Genomic DNA, 22268 nt, shown 5'->3' on the forward strand with positions numbered 1-22268 from the left:
TCACTGAGGTGCCCCAGACTGCCTATTTACTGGAACATCTCTCACTTGCCTTTCACTCTGCTTTATTTTTCTGTTTCACACAAATCGCTACCCAACACTATCTTATCCTTGTTCGTTATCTGTCTAGAATGTCGACTCTCAGAAGGCATCCCAGCACCTGCAGCAGCATGGACACTGAGAAAGTAACAATAAACGTTGACCAGGTGGAGCTGAGCAGTCTATCATCACACCTGTCCCCTCGATCAGAGACAGCCAGGGTCCTCGATACTACCACCCCCACACCCCGGGCAGGTACACAGGGGCCTGGCTGCCCTCTTGGTGTCATCACCGGTCAGGTGCTGGGAGATGGTAATAGACAAGATGGATGTGCTTTCTGTTGTTTTAACATGTAGATTTCATTATTATTTTGGTGTGGGGAGGCCAACTGATCAGGAGATGACTGCTGTTGTTTTACCCACAGACCACTAGAAACAGTGTGGGGCACACCGCACTGGGCCACGCCAGGAAGCACCAGCACACTCAGGTGGCAGAGGGAACAGGGGACCTCATGACAGGAGGCTTAATTGTGTTTCTCTTGGCAAGGAGTGAATGAAGCAGGGTGAGTAGGCTTAAGGTTGGCTGGTTTTAATTTCGGGGTTCTGGGGCATAGGACTGCTTAGTAGGGGGCCATTTTAGCTGTTGGCTACCACAACAAATGTAAACACATGATCAGTTTTGTGAATTGTATTTTAAAATGATCTGCCAAGCCTCCTGGGGTTGTGGAATGGTCAAGATGTGATGTGGGATTGGCCTATGGAAAGGAAATAACAGAAGGCAGACAGTGGCTTAGATGAGGGAGGGATAGGTGAGATAGGAGGGAGGTGGATGGATTGCGTGCTTTTCAGGAAAGAGTCCTGGAACTCTGTGCCTGATTGGACATGGGCATGAGAGAGAAGGGAGTATCAAGGTGATTCTGTTTCTTAGGTAATAACACCTGTGCATCATGTGCTGTATGCTCAGGTGGCAGACAGCGGTGGAGGAGTGGGTCTGTGGATAGCTCAAGTAGATATGCTCAATTCAGGTGCCTGTGGGAACCACCAAGAGAAGACTCGGGAGAGGCCAGTGTTGATGGAGGTTAGGAGACTAGATGGGAGTGTCAGTGTTGTTCAGAAAATAGATGGAAACTGAAGCTGTGGGAGAGAGAGAGAGAATGCCGGGCATGTGGAGGCGCTTGGAAAGGAGATGGAGGGAGCAGCTGGACAGGCCAGAGGGAAGCCAGAGCCCAGGGGAGGAGAAGAAACATGTCTGAGGGACAAGTGCCCTTTGGCAACTCCTCAGTAACCTCCACCAAAGTGAGTGCGAGCAGCTGAATGGAGTGACAGACTGGGCAGAAGCCAGAATGGGGTCTGTCATAACTGGATTAGGGAGGAAGGGAGGCAAGTGGAGATGGTGTTCAACCCATTCTCAGGAGGTGGCTGTGAATAAGAGGGAAGGACACAGTGGTCAGAAAGGGCCCTTGTAGCTGGGGAAGGTTCATCACCAGAATCCCAGTAGGACACAGGAGGTCCACAAAAGTGGAGTAATTTGAGGAAGTGTTGTGTGTGGGACTTGTCTATTGAAAATGTTAACCTGATAGTAAAAGAGCCTTTCAAAGCACTTATTGAGATCAGTAGGAATAGCTATTCCGGTGGCACTGATTCAGGCAGATGCCAGGGTTCTGATTAGGAGACAAAGGCAATGGGTATTTATGAGAAAGGGAAGGGGAACAATTACCGTGTTTCCCCGAAAATAAGACCGGGTCTTCTATTAAATTTTGCTCCAAAAGACGCATTAGGGCTTATGTTCAGGGGACGTCATCCTGAAAAATCATGCTAGGGCTTATTTTCCGGTTAGGTCTTATTTTCAGGGAAACACAGTACACCAATAGAAGGAAGACATTTCTATTGGCACAGATAATATAACATAGTAATGTGAATTCTAAATAATGTTTTTAATTTTCAGTAGTCATCAGTCTGATAGTCATAATATCTGCTTTCTTGTTATCTTTGCAAACAGTTTTTAGGGCACAGTGTTGCTCAGGCCCAGTCCAAATGTTATTTTGCCCGTTTTTAACATTCCAAAGATCTGAGGTATGAGAGACCTGCAAGGCAGTTCGTCTGGCCTGGCAGCTCCAACTCCATTTTAAAGTGGCTCGGTTTATTTGTTTGTTTGTTTATTTTGACACTAACCAATGTCGTGACTGGATCAGCCCTTGGATTCTTCTGATTGCAAGACGCCCTTCAACAATAACCATTAGGAAACTTTGGGGGGAAAAAAGGTTTATTATAGGACCTGGAAATTACGCAGTACACCTGGGGCCACACAGTGAGGTCACAGAGAAAGAAAGCACATGCATAGTAGGGCCTGGGGTTCTACTTTTATTGGGGTCAAGGGTGGGGGCCTAGGGTTTGAGGGCTTACTCTTAAGAGGGAATTTAAAGCAAAGAAAGAGAAAACAAGTAGCCCAAGTGGTCAGTTATTAAATCAACCAAGACCTCTAAAACAGAGCTTCAGTGGGGGAAGTGGCCTGGCTCTTTATCTAGTAATGTGGCTGGCAATGTGTTTATTCAAGATATAGTCATCTTTGAAGGGGACACCTCTTTGAAATGGATGCCTCTGCAATCAAATCTTAAGTCAGTCACTTGCATTACAAGAAAGAAAAAAACTGTCAGGGTAAGAAAGGGGCTATTTAGGGCTTCCGAAGCACTGAGGAGCCAATCGATGCTGGTCACTGATGCTGGTAACTGCAGGAGCCTTGCCCACCCCTGCTCTGAACAGGCAAAAGCAAGACCTTTTCCTGAACCCAAAAGGCAAGGCTGAATGAAGATGACTCTGCAGGGGAGGGACGCAGCCACCACAGCACCTGACAGAAGGGAACTGGGCTCAAATACCCTGACCCATTTCTCCTTTGCACTCATCTCCCTCCCGCTGCTGCCTGGCAGAGAGAGAGGAAGGGCCCCAGCAGCCCACTGCCCACAATGAGCCCAGGGCAGGGCAGGGCAGGGGGGCTGGGTTACATGATAATTACAATGAGCAAACATCTATGGAAAGAGATCGCAGAATTTCATGTTAGGGATGAGAGTCAGTAACCAACATTAGGACTTGGACTCAAATGCAAATTTAAATGAAAGTCTCCAAAAAACATTAGATTCTCGTTCTCGTTCTCTCTCTCTCTCTCTCTCTCTCTCTCTCTCTCTCTCTCTCTCTCTCTCCAGTTACAACTACTTAGAGTCCGCTGAACAAAGTTAAATCCCAGTAAATTAATATTGTTTCTGTGTACTCTAGCACCAGGCTTAGGATGGGGCACATAACTAGTTCTCAAACTTCACTGTGCATTCAAATTGCCTGAGAAGCTGGTGGGAATGCAGACTTGACTCAGTAGGTCTGGAGTGGCCTGGATCTCTGCATTTCTAACCAATTCTTGGAGATGCTGCTGCTGCATGAAGAGCCTTTTTGGATCTGGAGGCCTTACCTGGGCACATTTCTAGCTTGGAGAGAAAGAGAGAGCAGCTCTGAAGAGCTTGAGGGCCCAGAGGAGAAAGATTATGAAGTACTCTGGTGCAAAGGTTGAAACCCACATTCTCTGCTGAGATAGTGACAGGGAGTCAAGGAGACCAGATGGAGGATAATGCCCAGAGCTGAGGAGAGGACAGGTGGGCTGGAGAAGTGGGAGACAGGAGGGCACTGGCAATGGGGAGGCATTAAATCCCAGAATGAAAGAGAAGGATAGCTGAGAATGGGGTCCCACTGCAGTGGCCTGCCCCTCTTGCAGCGGGATGCTGCAGCCCCAGGAGGGCAGAGAAGGTGCCTCTGGGGAGTAGAGAGGGGAGAGATGGCTTGATGGAGGGAGGAGCAGGTCAGCAGGAGGCCTGAAGGCTGCTTGCTCAGAGAGCTAGCAGCTCTTCTCCAAGCAGCAGAACCCATGCTGTGCTGTACTGTTGATTCCAGAGTTGCGAGGACATTCTAATGCCTGGAACTCACACCAGATGTCCCATTGCCTAGGGTTTGTGTGTATTTTATCACTTTTTATGAGAATGTTTTGCACCCAGCTCACTTTTCCCTGTTTCTCCTGGAGAATTATTCCAAAAGTAGGCTTACGTTTTTAAAACATTTTAATTACAAGCATTTAACTTGGTTAAGGTACTAGAAGAAAACACAGGAATTTTAAAAATTTATTTAACCTTCAGATTTGGAATTCCTTTCTAAACAAGACACAAAACCCCAAAGCATTTCACTAAGCAAACATTAAAATGTCCTGTAACAAAAGATACAATAAACTCTCTGAAGGTAATTGACTAATCATCTGAAGGAAGAACATTTTCAGCCACTCTGATAATGAGCCAGTGTCCTTTAATAGATAAAGGTTCTCAAGAATCACTTAAAAACTACAACATCCCAACAGAAAAAAGGGCAAAGGATACTAATAGAGAGAAGCAAATGGATAATTAACATCTGAAAAAATAACACAATCTCATTCATAATTGAGAAATGCAAATTAAAACGGAGATGCCATTTATCAGATTGACAAAGTTCTAGGTGTGTGGGAAACAGTCCAGATCAGTTTGGTGGTGGACAAAAAGCATTGCAGGAGTTTGGAAGTACCCTCAGGGTCCACCAGGAGTCCTGGCAAAGTAACGATGAGACTTGTGCGTGAGCAGATGTATTTTTTTAAACTTTTTAAAAATTGTGGTAAAATATACATAATAAAATTTTTGCATTTTTATCTTTAAGCATTTTTTTTGTTTTTGTTTTTTACTCTTTAGTGGATTTAGTTATAAATAGGTTTGATGGTTTTTTTAAAAATAAAGTTTATTGGGGTGACAATTGTTAGTAAAGTTACATAGATTTCAGGTGTACAATTCTGTATTATATCGTCTATAAATCCCACTGTATGTTCACCACCCAGAGTTAGTTCTTCTTCCATCACCATATATTTGATCCCCTTTACCCTCATCTACCACCCCCTCCCCCTTACCCTCTGGTAACCACTAAACTATTGTCTGTGTCTATGATTTTTTGTTTCTCATTTATTTGTCTTGTTCTTTTGTTGTTTTTGGCTTATATACCACATGTCAGTGAAATCATATGGTTCTCTGCTTTTTCTGTCTGACTTATTTCGCTTAGCATTATAATCTCAAGATCAATCCATGTTGTCACAACTGGTCCTATATCATCTTTTCTTACCGCCGAATACTATTCCATTGTGCATATATACCACAACTTCTTTATCCATCCATCAATCGAAGGGTATTTTGGTCATTTCCATGTTTTGGCCACCGTAAATAAAGCTGCAATGAACATTGGAGCACACGTGTCTTTCTGTATAACTGTTTTCAGATTTTTTGGGTAGATACCCAAGAGTGGGATTGCTGGGTCATATAGTAATTCTATTCATAATTTTTTGAGGAACCTCCACACTGCCTTCCATAGCAGCTGCACCAGTCTGCATTCCCACCAACAGTGTATGAGGGTTCCTTTTTCTCCACAGCCTCTCCAACATTTGTTACTATTTGTCTTGTTGATGATAGCCATTCTAACTGGGGTGAGGTGATACCTCATTGTGGGTTTTATTTGCGTTTTTCTGGTGATTAGTGATGTTGAGCATTTTTTCATATGTCTATTTGCCATTTGTATGTCCTCTTTGGAGGAATATCTCTTTAGGTCCTCTGTCCATTTTTCAATTGGGTTGTTTGTTTTTTGTTGTTGAGTTTCATGAGTTCCTTGTATATTTTGGATATTAGCCCCTTATCGGAGGCACTGTTTGCAAAACTCTTCTCCCATTCAGTTAGTTGCCTCTTTATTTTGTCAATGGTTTCTTTTGCTGTGCAGAAGCTTTTAAGTTTCATATAGTCCCATTCATTTATTTTAGCTTTTACTTCCATTGCCTTTGGAGTCAAATTCATAAAATGCTCTTTGAACCCAAGGTCCATAAGTTTAGTACCTATGTTTTCTTCTATGCAGTTTATTGTTTCAGGTCTTATGCTTAAGTCTTTGATCCATTTTGAATTAATTTTGGTACATGGTGACAGATAGCAGTCCAGTTTCATTCTTTTGCACGTGGCTTTCCAATTCTCTCAGCACCATTTATTGAAGAGGCTGTCTTTTCTCCCTTGTATGTTTTTTGCTTCTTTGTCAAAAATTATCTGTCAATATTTATGTGGTTTTATTTCTGGGTTCTCAATTCTATTCCACTGGTCTGTGTGTCTGTTTTTCTGCCAATACTATGCTGTTTTGATTATTGTTGCCCTGTAGTACAAGCTAAAGTCAGGGAGTGTGATACCTCCATTATTGTTCTTTTTTCTTAAGATTGCTTTGGCTATTTGGGGTCTTTTGTGGTTCCAAACAAATCTGATGATTTTGTTCTATTTCTTTAAAAAATGCCATTGGGATTTTGATGGGGATTGCATTAAATCTGTATATTGCTTTGGGTAATATGGCCATTTTAACTATGTTGATTCTTCCAATCCATGAGCATGGAATGTCTTTCCATTTCTTTGTGTCTTCTTCAATTTCTTTCAAAAATGTCTTATAGTTTTCAGCATATAGGTCTTTCACATCCTTGGTTAAGTTTATTCCTAGGTATTTTATTCTTCTTGCTGCAATTGCAAAAGGAATTGTTTTTGTATTTCTTTTTCTGAGATTTCATTGTTAGTATATAGGAATGCAATAGACTTTTGTACATTGATTTTGTAGCCGGCAACTTTACTGTATTCGTTGATTGTTTCTAATAGCTTTTTAGTAGAATCTTTAGGGTTTTCTCTATATAGCATCATGTCATCTGCAAAGAGTGACAATTTAACTTCTTCATTCCCAATTTGGATGCCTTTTATTTCTTTCTCTTGCCTGATTGCTCTGGCGAGGACTTCCAACACTATGTTGAAAAGCAGAGGTGATAGGGGACATCCCTGTCGTGTTCCTGAACATAAAACAAAGGGCTTCAGTTTTTCTCCATTAATTATGAGATTAGCAGAGGGTTTGTCATATATGGCCTTTATTATGTTAAGGTATTTTCCTTCTATACCTATTTTATTAAGTGTTTTAATCATAAATGGATGTTGTATCTTGTCAAATGCTTTTTCTGTATCAATTGATATAATCATATGATTTTTGTCCTTTATTTTGTTTATGTGATGTATCACATTGATGGATTTATGTATGTTGAACCATCCTTGTGCCCCGGGGATGAACCCCACTTGGTCGTGATGAATAATCTTTTTAATGCATTGTTGCATTCGATTTGCTAGAATTTTGTTTAGGATTTTTGCATCTGTATTCATCAGACATGTTGGTCTGTAGTTTTCTTTTTTTGTGTTGTCTTTACCAGGTTTTGGTATCAGGGTAATGTTGGCCTAATAAAATGAGTTAGGGAGTACTGTCTCTTCTTCAATTTTTTGGAAGAGTTTGAGCAGGATTAGTATTAGATCCTCCTGTAAGGCTTGGTAGAATTCACTAGTGAAGCCATCTGGTCCCGGACTTCTGCTTTAGGGAAGGTTTTGAATGACTGATTCAATTTCGTTACTGGTGATCAGAGTGTTTAGATTTTTCAATTCTTCATGGTTCAGAATAGCGAGGCTCTATGTTTCTACGACCTTTTCTATTTCTTCTAGGTTATTGAATTTGGTGGCATATAGTCCTTCATAGTATTCTTGGATGATTGTTTGTATTTCTGTGGTATCCTTTATAAGTTCGCCTTTTTCATTTCTGATTTTATTAGTGTCTTCTCTCTTTATTTTAGTGAGTGTAGCCAAGGGTTTGTCAATTTTGTTAATCTTTTCAAAGAACCACCTCTTTGTCACATTAATTTTTTCTATTGTCGTTTTGTTCTGTATTTCATTTAGTTCTGCTCTGATTTTTATTATTTCCTTTCTTTGGCTGACCTTGGGTTTCATTTGTTCTTCTTTGTCTAGTTCTTTAAGGAGTAACATGAGGTTATTTATGCGGGATTTTCTTGTTTCTTGAGATAGGCCTGTAATGATATAAATTTCCCTCTTAAAACTGCTTTCACTGCATCCCCAAAATTTTGGTAGGATGTATTTTCATTCTCATTTGTTTCTATGTATCTTTTGGTCTCTCCTGTAATTTCTTCTTTGACCCGGTCGTTGTTTAAAAGTATGTTGTTTAATCTCCATGTATTTGTGGTTTTTCCTGCTTTCTTTTTGCAGTTAATATCCAATTTCAAAGCCTTGTGATCAGAGAATATGCTTGGTATGATTTCAATCTTCTTAAATTTGCTGAGGCTAGTTGTATGTACCAATATATGGTTTATCTTTGAGAATGTTCTTTGTACACTAGAAAAAAATGTATAGTCTGATGTTTTAGGATGAAGTGCTCTATAAATGTTAATTATGTCCATTTGGATGATCTATCCATAGTTGTCAATGATGTGTTTAAGTCCCCTAGCATAATTGTGTGTGGGTCAATTTCGCCCTTTAGTTCTGTTAGTAGTTGCTTAGTATATTTTGGTGGTCATTGATGGGGTCATAAATATTCATGACCGTTATGGTTTCTTGTTGTGTAGTCCCCTTTACCATTATGAAATGTCCGTCTTTGTCTCTTGTTACATTTTTTATCCTGAAATCTGTTTCATCTGATATCAGTATGCTACACCTGATTTTCTCTGGATACCACTTGCTTGGAGTGTCAATTTCCACCCTTTCACTTTGAGTCTATGCTTGTCCTTGTAGCTGAGATGTGTTTCTTGGAGGCAGCATATGGTTGGGTTTAGTTTTTGATCCAATCTGCTACTCTGTGCCTTTTTATTGGTAAGTTCAGTCCATTAACATTTAGGGTGATTGTTGATACATGAGGATTTCCTATCATTCTGTCTTTAGTTTTCTGGTAAGACTGTGTCTCCATGGTTTCTTTGCCTTTTCGTTGTTGTCTATTATTTCTGTGTAGTAGTATTCTATGATTTTTCCCTCTGTTTCTTCTTTTATTACAGTATATATTTCAGTTCTGGGGGTTTTTTTGTTTTGTTTTGTTTTTTTGAGTGGTTACCATCAAGTTTATGTAAAAGAAAGTTTGATATTTAGAATATTCCATTTTCTTCAGCACGCGTCCTTTCTCTATTCCCATAGTCCAGTTCAGGCCTTTACTCTCCCGCCTTTTATGTTTTGGTTGCCACAAATTGTCCCTGTTGATGGTGGTTGAATAGCCTCCTTTAGTATTTCTTGTAGTGCAGGTAGTGTATTAGAAAATTCCCTCAGCTTCTGTATGTCTGGAAAGGTCTTTATTCTTCCTTCATATCTAAAGAATATCTTTGCTGGGTATATTATTCTTGGCTCATAATTTCTCTCTTTCAATGGTTTAAATGTTTGGTTCCACTCCCTCCTGGCTTGTAGAGTTTCTGCTGAAAAATCTGATGATAATCGAATGGGCTTTCCTTTATAGATTACCGTCTTCTTTTCCCTGGCTGCCTTGAGGATTCTTTCTCTATCCTTGATTTTTGACAGCTTCAATACAATTATCTTGGAAAAGGCCTGTTGGGGTTGAAGTAATTAGGTGTTCTATTTGTTTCTTGGATTTGAGGATCCAGTTCTTTCCACAAGTTTTGGAAGTTCTCATTGACTATTTGTTTGAATGTACTCTCTGTTCCCTTTAGTCTTTGTTCTCCTTCTGGTATGCCCATTATTATTGTATTGCGCTTTGTGATGGAGTCTGAAAGTTCTTGTAGAGTTCTTTCATTTCTTTTAAGTTTCAAGTCTCTTTCTTCTTCCATCTGTGTAATTTCCACGTTTCTATCTTCGATGTCACTGATTCTTTCCTCCATCTGGTCAACTCTACTACTTAAGCTGGTTATTTCATTCTTAATTTCTTCTATTGAGTTCTTAATCTCCAGAAATTCTGTTTGGTTCTTTTTTTAAAATTTCAATCTCTTTCGTAAAATGCTCATGTTGTTCTTTGATTGTGTTTCTGAGTTCATTAAACTGCCCTTCTGTGTTTTCTTGCATCTCGTTGAGTTTTTTCAGAACTACAATCTTGAATTCTCTGTCATTTTAGCCATATATTTCCATATCTTTAAGTTCCTTTTCTGGAGACTTTTCACTTTCTTTCTGAGCTGTCTTGTTTCCTTGGTTATTCATGACAATTAATGATTTATATTTCTCTTTCTTGACATCTACAGGAGTGGGTTCTGCAATTGGTTGATAGGAAGAGGTCTTTCTTTTGTTTTCCAGTATGTGTTGGTAGAATGTTTTATTTTATCTCCAGCTGCAGCCTTTTTTTCTGTCTCACACTGTAGTGTTATGTTTTCTCTGCACTATTCCTGCTTCTCATACAATGGGGCGATTCCCTGGAAGGCTGGCTTCTCCTCTGTTAACATTTCGACTGTGTCATAGGATGCTGCATCCGTGTGGGGATGCGGAGAGCTTTTGAAGTTCCAAAGCTCTTCCTGCACCAGATTCAGTGCCCTGTGTTTCAGCAGTTCTGTTTACTCCTGTAGGGAATCTGCCTAGATAGGTGGGGAAAGGGACGGGTGGGTTGTGAGAGGTGGCCCAGAGCAATGCCAGCGACCACCACCACAGCCCGTCCTGCTTCCCTAGATCCCTCTTTTTTGCCAGAACTAGTTGTGCTGTTAATCTGTGTCTGCGGTCCACAGTTCTCAGAATTGCAAATATTATTTTGATCTGACAGTGCTACTCTTCTGCTTCTAGCACTGGGCAGGTGGGGGCGGGGTGAGCTCTAGGAGGGTAGGGAGGGGGCGTTTTCTGCGACAGTGAGGGCTTAAACCACCATTTTCAGCCTCTTCCCTCAGTCTTTGCTCCAAGGTCTCTGCTGTGAGCGTTGGGTTCAGCCGTGTTATATGCTGTCCCCTCAGCCCTGTGGGCCATAAACAAAGCCCTAGCAGTCCGAGTTCTTCCCTCTCCTGCAGCTGCGGTAGTTCCAAGATGCAGCAAGGTTGAAGCACTGAGCTAGGTCTGTGTCCTGCGCCCACAGGACCCCATCTCCTCATTTCTCCCTTCCCTCCTCCCCTGCTCACAAAATTTGCCCACCTTTAGGTGAATTCAATAGTGAGCCTCTTCGTCTTGCCTGTCTGCTGTGCAGGGAGTCATTTGTGGCGTTATAGTTGTTCAGTTTGTTCTAAAGTCCAGGGGAGCTTTCCAGAGGTTCACCTCACGCCACTATTTTGATGTCGTCTTTATCTTTAAGCATATAAAGCATTTTCATGTGTCCAGTTCAATGTCTTTAAGTACACTCACATTGTTGTGTAACCATCACCACCATCCATCTCCAGAACTATCTTCACCTTGCAAAACTCAAACCCTGTACTCATTAAACACTAACTCCTCATTCTTCCCTACCAGTACCCGACAACCACCATCCTGCTTTCTGTCTGTATGAATTTGATTACTTCATATAAGTGAATTAGGGACCTCATATAAGTGGAATAATACAGTATTTGCCTTTTGTGGCTGACTTTTTTCACTTAGTATGATGCCCTCAAGGTTTATTTATGTTTTAGCATGTAAGCAGATGCATTTTTAGTGAAAAAGAAAGGGGCATCTAAATGTGTGTATGCATAAAGTACCTCTGAGTAGATACACAAAATTCTGTCTGGTAATGACGGCTTTGGGTAAGGATTTATCACTCCTAGCTCCAGAGACCTCTATCCTGTCCCAGTCTCACAGAGACACCCGTCTACCCTACTCAAACCTTTCGCTGCCCTGACAGCAGCAGTACTAGTTAGGAGCTGTATCCATGTCAATATTCAACATATCAACACATCAAACCTGCATTGTTAGAAAAATTTGCTATGTATGTGCATTGCTTTTTCAATTAAGAAAAAATTTAAATTTCATTAGGTTTTTATTCATTTGTTTTTCGTTTTGGTCTGTTTAAATCACAGTGGTATCTTCTCATTTTTGTGATATGGTTAATTAAAATTTACTACCTGGAAATTTAACTATATAGTCACTAAGGAAGATAGTGAGAAAATAATAAAGATTCAGCAACCTGCGTCCAGGCCTCACCACCCCCTACTTCCTTTCCCTTTACCATTGTATATGCTGCTTGGTCCTGAAGGCATTTGAGTTTTCAGCCCCAAGCCCTGACCTTCCTGCCAGTCCCACAGGACTCCTGTTTTCTTCAGTCTTCTCACACCCCATCACCCATCTACTCAGGGCCTGGCCCTTGGTATACCCCCGACCTCCCAGACCCTCCTTTGTCCTTCATCACCCCAGGTCACTCTCCCTCATGGACCAGCTCTCTGAGCTGCCCACCAAAACATCCCTCCATACTCTACTGCAACCCCCACCCCATCTGCCCTCTGGGCTGGCTGCTCTCCCAGGCTGGCATAGACTGAAATCTCCAAGCTACAAAAGATTCCTGAGTTGGGATGGAAGGAAGTATGGGGTCAAATGCTTACTTCCTTGAGGGTATCAGTTGAAGAGAGAACAACAAGGAAATGTGAGTCTCTGTGTCTTCCGGTCTAACCCTGAGGGAGGCCCTGGGCAGCTCAAGCCAAACGGCTGGCAGGGCAGGAGGCAGAGGCCCATGACCTCCCTGTATAATGGTGCTACACTACTCTTCAGGAACAAATTGAAGAGTGTGAAAGGGGAGACATAAACCTTATGTGTGCCAGGCACATGTGCTAGGAGCTCTTGTGACCATTTTCTTGAACAGTTCACACAATTTCCCGGTAACGTCAGCATGATCATCTCAGATGTGGAATCTGAGGCTCAGAGAAGCTGAGCAACTTTCCAAGCTGGCTCACCAAGCCTGCTCAGCAGGCAGGTGAGGGTGTGGGAGCCCTAGTGTGTCTGAGTCTCTCTCCAACCTCACACTGTATTCACAGTTATCACAAAATAAGTTATTTGCTGTGGCCCTCACTTTTATGTCTTCCCAGAGAACAGCCAGGAATCCACATACAACATTTCTTCTATCACTGAAGAAAAAAAGAAACATGGAAAAAAAGTCAAAGGTACCTCTGGAGCCGGAAGCTGAAATCCTAGATGGTGGGAGGCTCACTCTCTCCTTTAGGCCCAGATGCCTTCACCAGTGTGAAGGGAAGAAAGAAATGCTTCTGTTTCCATTAGGAAATAGGTTACTGAGACCTGAAATAACAGGAACATAAACAAAGTGTGATTTTTTTTTCTTATAGTAATGGTAAATGTGGGAGGCAGTCCAGGGTTCCATGAGGCTCCACCAATAGCAGTTCTACAAACAAAATCATCCAGGTGACTAGATCCCAAGTCTTTCTCCTCCACCATCTTTATCCGTAGGTCTTTCAACTGCAAAGTTGTCACATGGTCACAAAATGGCCGCTGCAGCTCCAGCCATCATATCTCATTCCAGACAGGGAGAAGGACCAAAGAAAATAAGGGCAAAACTGCCCACCTGCCAACTCAGCCCTCCCTGGGGAAAGATTCTTCCCAGAAGCCCCACCCAACAATATCTGACTGCATTCTATTTGTCATGGAGCCATCAGCATCTGCAAGGGAGTCTGAGAAAGGTAGCTTTTCAGCTAGACACATGGCTGCCACCTGTCAGGAGGAGGAAGAGTAGGCAACTAGCTGTGTGTGCCTCAACTTCCGAGTCCCCACTCTATGGCTCCCAGACTCCCTCCTAGTTCCTGCACTGCCCCACCCCCACCCCTGGGATTCCTGTGCTTACAGGCAAGTCTGACCCTTCTGCACAGGAGTGCAGATGTGAGCGTGTTCCCTGAGCCTGTCCTTCACAGTTTAAGCTCCCACCCCTCAGCCCACCCCACCTTGTTTCCTCTTTCTTTTAATTATAAAAATCCAAACCTGCCCAGAAGAAGAGACTAAAGTCCAGTGAACTCGCATGAACTCACATGCCTATCACCATATTGGACAGTGAACAAGATTTTGCCACATTTGTTTCATCTATTCTTTTCTCTTTTTCTTTTTGGTCTTTGCCAAAATACTTTAAAGTAAAATCCAAACATGTCATTTCATCTTGATATTCTTCAATGTGTGTTTTTTTCAAAAAATAGGACATTTTTCTTACAAGCCCACAATGAAGTTAAGCAGACCATCATTTACCCAATTATCTCAGAAATGTCTTCCTATAGAAGATTCGTTCTCACTGAAATTCAGACGAGATCTGAACATTTTCAGTCTCTTTTAATCAAGCACAACCACTCCCCCATGTCCTTTCATTTTCTGTGCCTTGAGTTGAGAAATGGTGTTAATTATCCTATTCAATATCCTCTGTGATGTATCTGCTTCCTGATGCTGTCATGGAAACTGTTTCTCTCTCCCCCATATTTCCTTTAATTGGACACTAGATGCTTGATAGGATCTGTGTTCCACTTTGTCCACAGACTCCTTCCTAGGTGGGCTGTGTGCTTTCTACCATCTTTCCTAAGAAGCCTGCACATCTAGCTGCCTCGCTGTTGGCCATGCTACGATCCATAGGTTCAGATGGTGGCCACCTGACCCCCAGTCACAGATCCCCATCAGCCATTCACCTAATAATTTCTTCTACAGGTGGGGGCTTGTGCTGAACTTATTCTTACACTAAGGGTGAGGGTTCTGGGCTTTGGATTTGTTTTGTTTCTTCACTGAGACATAATTCATACACAGCATAATGCAGAAATCTCAAGTATACAGTTTGATAAATTTTGACAAATGTATACAACTTCATATCTTCCACCGATTCACCATCTAGAACATTTTCATCTGCCCAGAAATTCTCTTTCTTTCAAAGATAGCCGGTGTTCTGCTATCACAGAATCATTTTATCTGTTCTCAAACCTCACTTAAATGGAATCACTCTGTGCTCTTTTGGTTCTTTCTGGCTTCCTTCATTCAGCATCACCTCTGTGAGATGCAAGTAGCAGGAGTTCCTTCGTTACTATTGCTCTGTGCGTTCCACTGTGCACATATGCCAGCAATGTATTATTCTTTCTAGAGTTGATGAACATTTGGGTTGTTACTGGTTTTTAGTCATTACAAATAATACTGCTATGAATATTCTTACATATGCTATTTTGGGAACATAAGCAACCATTTCTCCTGTGTGTCTACAAGGAGTGGAATTGTTGGCCTTATGTTTAATTTTAGTAGATACAACAGGACAGTTTTCCAGGGCAATTGTTCCAATTCACAGTCCCACAAGCAGATGTGAGTTTCAGTTGCTCCACATCCTCTCCAACACATGGCACATTGTCGATCTTTTTAATATTACCTGGAAATGTGGATATGTATCTCATGTTCACTGGTGACTAACTAGGGTGACTACCTGTTTATGGGCCATTGATGATTCTGTGTTATGAAGTGCCTGTTCCTGTCTATTGCCCACTTTTCTTAGGGCGGTGTCTGTCTTCTTATTTTAATGATTTCTAGGAGCTCATTACATATTTTGGATATAAGTCATTCACTAGTTCTAAGTATTGCAAACAGCTTCCCCTACTCTGGACTGCCTTCTCACTGTCTTGGTGGCCTTTTAATAAACAAGAGTTCCTAATTTTAATGTAGTTCAATTTAACAGTCATTTCCTTCTGGTTAGTACTTTTCATGTCCTGTTTTAAAATTCTTTACTGGTCCCCAAGGTCATAAAGATCTCTGTTTAGTGTATGTTCTATAAGTTTTATTTTAATTTCACAGTAAGATCTATAAACCATTCTAATTGATCTAATTGTAACCATTTTGTTTGTAGATTATTTGGATTTTCTGCTGTACAATCATGTCACCTTGACTGCCATTATTTGCCCTTCCTTTCCAATCCTATACCTTCTGTTTATTTTACTAACCTTGCTACAACATTGAATTGAAGTGCAAAGATAGACATCCATGTCTTATTCCTTATCTTGGTGGGGGGGACATTGAATATTTCACCTAAAGCTTTCTTGTACATATCTGTATTCATTTCCTATTGCTGCTGTAACAAATTACCACAAACTCTGTGGCTTAAAACAATACAATGTATTATCTTACAGCTTTGGAAGTCAGAAGTCTGAAATGAATTTTACAGGACAAGCGTCAAGGTGTCCCAGGGCTGAGTTCCTTCTGGAGGCTCTGAGGGAGAATCCTTTTCTTGCCTTTTCCAACTTCTAGAGGCCACCTACATTCCTTGGCTTGTAGCCCCTTCCATCTCCAAACCTAGCAGCATAAGTAGCATCTTCCAATCTCCATGACATCACTCCAACCTCTGTTTCTGCTGTCACACCTCCTCTCCTTGCTTCTGAACCTCCTACCTCCCTCTTATAAGCACGCTTGTGATTATATGGAGCACCCCATCTGGATAACCCTGGATCATCTCCCCATCTCCAGGTCCTTACCTTAGTAACATCTGCAAAGTCCCTTTACCATATAAAGGAACATAGTCACAGTTTTGGAGATTATGGCACAGCCATCTCTGCAGGCCATTCCTCAGCCCACCCCACTTCCCTTTATCAGACTGGGGAAGTCCCCTCTATTCCCAGGTTGCTAAAACTTTTGTTCAAAATAAGTTTTGAGTTTTATCAAATACTTTTGCTGCATCTATTGAAATGATCATATAATTTTTTTCTCTCTCATTCTGTTATGGGTATATTACATTAATTGGTTTATAAATGTTAAACTAACTGCATTTCTGGGATGTTTGCTTCAAATGATTGCCATTCTTGGTTGTGGGCTCATCTTCACATTAACACACTGGTTATCTTCACATTAACACCAAATATCCCCTAGTCATTTGACTGCAAATGCAAATTGTGTTCAGAGTCAGTCTCCACACAGCCACATATAGCTACATAGCCTTGGGTGAGTTTCTTACCTCTCTGTGCCTCAGTTTCCTCATACGAATAACAATAATTCCCACCTCATAGGTTTTAATGAAAGTTAAGTAATGTAAGTTCCTCATTCTGGTCCAGGGTAATGCTCAGTGCTTGCTAACTATCATAATTAATCTCTCTGATGGAGACTAGGACATGAGGCCCATGTGTGCTACCAAGCAGTTTGGGGACATAAAGGTTCCTACTTGCCCTCCATTCTGACTCAAGCTCAGTCTTCACTATTCTGAATTTAGGGCAAATTTCTCTGCCTGGGTTACTGGCTAGGAACAGGCAGCAAGAGAGTGTGGCAAGGACTGAGGAGGGGACTGGCTGTGGCAACTCTGTCCAGGGCACCCCTGCCCCTTCCTGCCACCCAGAGCTGTCCCCACTCCCAGGCCCTCCTTCTGGAGCTGTGTCAGACTATACTTCCCCACTTAACCCCACCTTGTCTGCCTTCCCACCCCATGAGCTCCCTATCAGCTTCTGTTCCCCGCTTATTATTGTCCAGAGCTGTCCACCATTTCTAAATTTGTTATGTCATTTCTGGGAATTGAGGGGGCCCTTGATGGGGTGCAAAAGCCATGTGCCTAGTTCACCATCTCCATCTACCTCTCTGGCCTCCTAAGGCTCACAGGCCCTTTGGCAGTCTCTCCTGGAGTCTGTCAGAATTAGTCAGTGTATAAAAAAAGAACACAAACAAACAAACAAAAAACAAACGTGATTAGGCATGGGACAAGAGCCCACTCTCAAATCCAAACCTGCACAAGCCCCAGTAACCGTCTTCTGTCCCTCATAGTGCAGGAGCCTCTGTCCCATCTCTGTCCCTCCTGTCCAGACGTCCCTGATGGACCTGGGGCCAGTACCACCCATGGGTCGTCTCCTCTCTCAGCACAGGCTCTGTGCCCTCAAAAGCCAGGCTGAGAATTGACTGGAGGCCCCTCTGACTTCCTCCTGTCAGCTGGGCCAAGGAACAGATAACCTTTATTCTTCTCATTCTGAACATAACTCAAGTTTTTAAGCTCTCTATTTTGACAAGATTTAATTCTTACAGAAAAGTTAAAAGAATAGTACAAAGATGTTATAGAATGCCCATGACTTTGGGCTTTTCCGACCCCTCCTCAGGACAGAATACAGATGAAGTGTCCTAGGCAGGAATGTCTGAGTGATATGCTGGGGTCCCATTGGAGAGAGTGCAAACTCCTCTCTCTCTCTTGCCAGTGTTTACTTTGATCTCTTGAGTGAGGTGGAGTCTGCCAGGCTTGTCCACAGTAAAGCTCCTTTTCTCTTGGTAATTAATAACTGTCTTGTTCAGAAGTATTTTGAGACTCTCACAACTTTGAATTCCTTTAACAGCCCTCTTTCTTTTAATGAGGGTGTAAAATGAGACAGAGCTCCAGGAAGGCAGGTGAGCATAAGTCTCTGAAGCCGGGAAACTGCTCACAGCCCCTGGTCTGTAGTCTCCCTTCGGAAAATCAGTTCCTAAGAACCAGTCAGTGGTGGTCGATGATATCCTCAGCATGTCCAGGGCAGCACTTATGGTTGCTACGCACATCATGGCAATTGCACCCTGATGACACGGTGTGTCACTGCAGCCCTTAATGTTTGCTTACAAGGTCCACAAAGAATTGGTAATTTCACAGGGAGCTGTTAATGGTAAAGTAGTTTTAATTTTTTTTTTAAAGAAAATGGAAGATACGAAATTATTAAAAATGTGTATTGAAAAGTGCTAGAAGAAAATACCCCCCAAAATGTTATCAGCAGCTCATTCAAAGTAGAGGAGTTGTTTATTTATTTGTTTTTACCATATTCTCTTTCAAGAATTTTTTGTTTTGTTTTGTTTTCCAATGAGCCCTGTTTCTTTTCAATCAAAGGTAGTAGAAGAAAGCAACCATATTTTTAAGTCCTTAGTTTGGTCCCCTCTGGCTTCTGTCCTCCCTGACAGCCTCTGAATTGAGCTGTGGGAACCTCTCCCTAATCTCTGGGGGAGGGGGCATCAGAATTGGGGTCCTTGGTGGCAACCACTTTTCAAACTCTTGCTCTGCTTCCCCAGGCCTCAGGTGCATTGCCCTCACCCACCCCCAAGCCCAGCCTTGCCCTGGGAAGATCGTGGAGATTCCTGCAGAGACAAAGCATGTTCACCCTGAGTGCCTTCTCCCCAGTGCACACTGCAGGCAGCGGCCTCAGCTCTGGAGTCAACAGACCCCAGTAGTTGGCACCATCACTTACAAGTGCAGGCTCTCGCTTCCCTCCTCTATGGAGTGGGGGTTCCTGAGACTTCAAATGAGAGAGGACCTAGGGCCAGGGACACAACAGATGACTCAGACACTGGAAGAGCTATTCACGAGGTCTCTTTCAGATGCCAGGGACAGAAGCCCAACTACAACTAGGTTAAACCAGACAGGTGAGTATGGAGCTGGAAGATCCAGAGGTGAATTTCAGGCACAGCTGGATATAAGAGAACATTTGCCACTCACCCATGCTTTCACAGAAGCTCCCTGCGCTGGCCTGGGAGGGCTTTGGGACCCCAGAGGCACAGGCCACAGCTTGGAAGAGCTGGCTCATCTCTCCAATGAGATATCTCCTTCCCCAGTGTCTCTGATTGTTCCTGACCGTTCAGCTAATCCTTTCCACATGTCTGGGGATATGGATTTCTTCTTGCTCAGAGATCAGGAACGGAATAAGTCTCGCTCAGTAAGTATCAGGACCAAGGCCTGCCCCCAGCTCTTTCCTCCCTCACACAAGCAGCAGCCAGATTTCTGAAGAGCACTTTCCTCAGGTCGCTCTCTCATTCTAGAATAATAAATGGCTCACCATTTCCTATGAAACCAACCTGAAGCTCTGCCTGGCTCTCAGGTCCCTGACCTGTCCCCTGTCTTACCCAGTTTTATTGCCACTGTGCCTCGGCCTTTGTCAGGGTAGGCTCCTTGGAGCTGTGTGGCCACAGCCTCAGCCACCACACCTTCATTTTTGCTGTCCCTTGCATGAGATGCCATCCCCTCCTGGGGGTCTCACTGTCCCTCAAGGCAGACCTCAGGGACCCTCACTTCCCCCAGGAACCCCCCTTCCCATGACTGCTCCAGCCTTGCACTGTCCTCTCATTGGAATTCTTAGAGGTCAGATACAAACACAGACATGCTCACATGTGCGCATATGCATATACATGCCCGTCAGCAGTGCCTGGGAGTCTCGGGGCCATCCCTGACCTCCAGCCTGTCCTTCGTGTGCACCCCAGCATAGTCTCTCTTGCTTCCCCATCCCAAGAGCCCATGTGCCCAGACAGCGTACTCCCCCACACCACAGCACAGCTGGAGCAAGCAAGTCTCACTGCAGCCAGGCTTGGGGAGGGCTCACCGGCTGAGCATCTTTCCTGGGAAATGGCCAGCACCATGTTTCTGGTCATACTCTCATGGCCAGTGTCCCAGACTCCCTGCTAGGCTGACTGTCCACCCCAACTCAGGGCTCAGCATCTAAGATTCCTTAGGCAGCAACTCCCACTGCAACCCCAACCAGTGACCAGTGACACTTATGGAAATGCACATGCTCCAGCCCTACCCTGGACCTCCCACCTAGTAACTCTGGGCCACCATCCAACAGTATTTCCTCCAATCCTGCCATGCTGTACACCCACTTCTGCCCTGGAAGGAGGCACTCAAAAAAGCCACACTAAACAGCTGACACTTTCCTGTGGTCTCCAGAGTGGGAAGACACTGCAAACACACAGACTTTCTCTGACCTTGACTTAGAGACCTTTCTCTTACTTCACCAGTGCAGGATTGGATTTTCTTCTCCAACCCTGTCCCTGCTTCAGGGCTATCTCTGCCTTCCTGAAAAAGCCCCTACAACCTCACACTCCTCCCCCCACCCCAGCAGAGACCCCAACCTCACACTGACCCCAAGTACCTGCCCAATGTCTTTTAAATGCAAACCTTCTGCCACTGGGATTCTACAGGGTGACATTTTCTGGACTGTTTTATACAGGAATCTGCAAACTAGTAGCCTCACGCTGAATCCTGCCACAGCTAGGTTTTTCCTAAGCAGCACTCTTTAGAGATTGAATTGGTTGTTGTATCTGACAGGCCCAGCAGGAAATAGAACTAACGCAGGAAATGCCAAATGAAGAGCCCACCTGATGGCCTGTCTGATCAGGTGGGCTGAGCTGCCCTGCTGGTGAAGGATGTGGAGACTCCCAGGGCCTGAACAGCAGGAGGGGCTGGGCATCCCCACAGCCAGAGCCTGCACTAGGCCTCTGGGAAGAAGAGGCCCCAACCTTCACTCATCCTGGGATCTTCTCAAGTGAAGGGCTGGGGCCAGCTGCCAGGGCAGAGCAGAAAATAGGTGGGGAGGTACAGACTCTAAATGACAGCACAGCCCCCAACACTAAGGAGGTTGCAGATCAAATTCGGGTTTTCAAGATTCTTTAGGAAACTCAGAAGGTCTAGTTTCCCTGAACCTTGAGGTGTCAGATTTAGCAAATCACAATACAGGACACTCAGTGGATTTAAGTGTGGATTTCAAATAAACAAGGAATCATCTTTTAATATGTCCCTGCACCACTGATCTGGAATGCATATCTGACAGGGGGTAGGCAGCCTGTACTTAATCTGGCGACCCGCCTGCATCCCCACTGTCCAGAGGCCTGTCCTGCCCACTTCCTCTCAACCCATGGCAGTCGTGTGCAGGAACCCAGGAGGCCCCCAAACGCACACCGCTTCACAGCCTTCCCCGCGCGCAGCTCCACAGCCTTCCCCGCGCGCAGCTCCACAGCCTTCCCCGCGCGCAGCTCCACAGCCTTCCCCGCGCGCAGCTCCACAGCCTTCCCCGCGCGCAGCTCCACAGCCTTCCCCGCGCGCAGCATGTGCGCACCCCCCATCCTGCCCCGTTCGCATCCCGCATCCTGACCAAGCCAAGTACTCACCACCTTAAGCCCACGTAAACCTGAAGTGGGAAAACGTAGAGGGGAGGAGACCCGGCCCAGAGGGGTGGAAGAGGGGTGCTGGGTGGGTGATGGGGGTAGGGTGAAGGCTGGTGCCGCCAAATCCCCCCTGCCCCACCCCCCAGGAGCGGGAGCAGAAGAAGACACTGCGGGTGCACGAGAAGATGACCTACTCGTCCAAAGTGTCCGCCAAGCACACCAGCCTGCGGCGAGAGCTGCAGCTGGAGGACGAGATGGAGGACCAGGAGGCACGCGCAGAGGCTGAGCAGCTTCAGGCCTTCCAGGACAACACTGCCTGGAAGCTCTCCATGACCAAAGGTGCATTCCTCCCTCCCCCACATTGGGTCTGCGCAGCCAAAGAGCAGTACTTTAAAAGTACTTGGAGAGGAAGGGATATGGCGCAGTGGGGAAAGGGGGGGGGGGGTCTTCTCTGCCTAACTCCTGCCTCCACCATCACAATGATCAATTCCAGATGGAGAGCAAGTCTAAAAGTCTCTGAATCCCAGTATTGCAAGCATTCTGAATGTTGACCAGTGAATGCAGGCTGTATAAAATAGGCATTTAACTTGGAAGTGAAAAGCATCAACGTAGAACTAGATTT

The 22268-nt window shown here is 44.0% G+C and overlaps 1 protein-coding gene across 7 annotated transcripts in view; it reads left to right on the forward strand.

Moving 5' to 3' along the window:
• Nucleotides 1–22268, forward strand: part of CFAP100 (cilia and flagella associated protein 100) — a 62843-nt gene that overhangs the window by 11705 nt on the left and 28870 nt on the right. For 3 of the 7 annotated variants that reach the window (XR_012498827.1, XR_012498831.1, XM_019719405.2), the window contains exons 3-5: nt 12862–12936; nt 19325–19425; nt 21793–21985. Coding sequence is in view for 2 of the 7 variants with exons in the window: in XM_019719405.2 (XP_019574964.2) it covers nt 12862–12936; nt 19325–19425; nt 21793–21985 (369 nt within the window). In the remaining 5 variants the exon portion in view is untranslated. Of the gene's footprint in view, nt 1–460; nt 599–12861; nt 12937–19324; nt 19426–21792; nt 21986–22268 lie in introns of all 7 variants that reach the window. The other 4 variants (XR_012498828.1, XM_074340459.1, XR_012498829.1 and 1 more) reach the window with 3 other exon arrangements.

Source organism: Rhinolophus sinicus, linkage group LG09, assembly GCF_036562045.2.
Source record: "Rhinolophus sinicus isolate RSC01 linkage group LG09, ASM3656204v1, whole genome shotgun sequence".
NCBI lineage: Eukaryota > Metazoa > Chordata > Mammalia > Chiroptera > Rhinolophidae > Rhinolophus > Rhinolophus sinicus.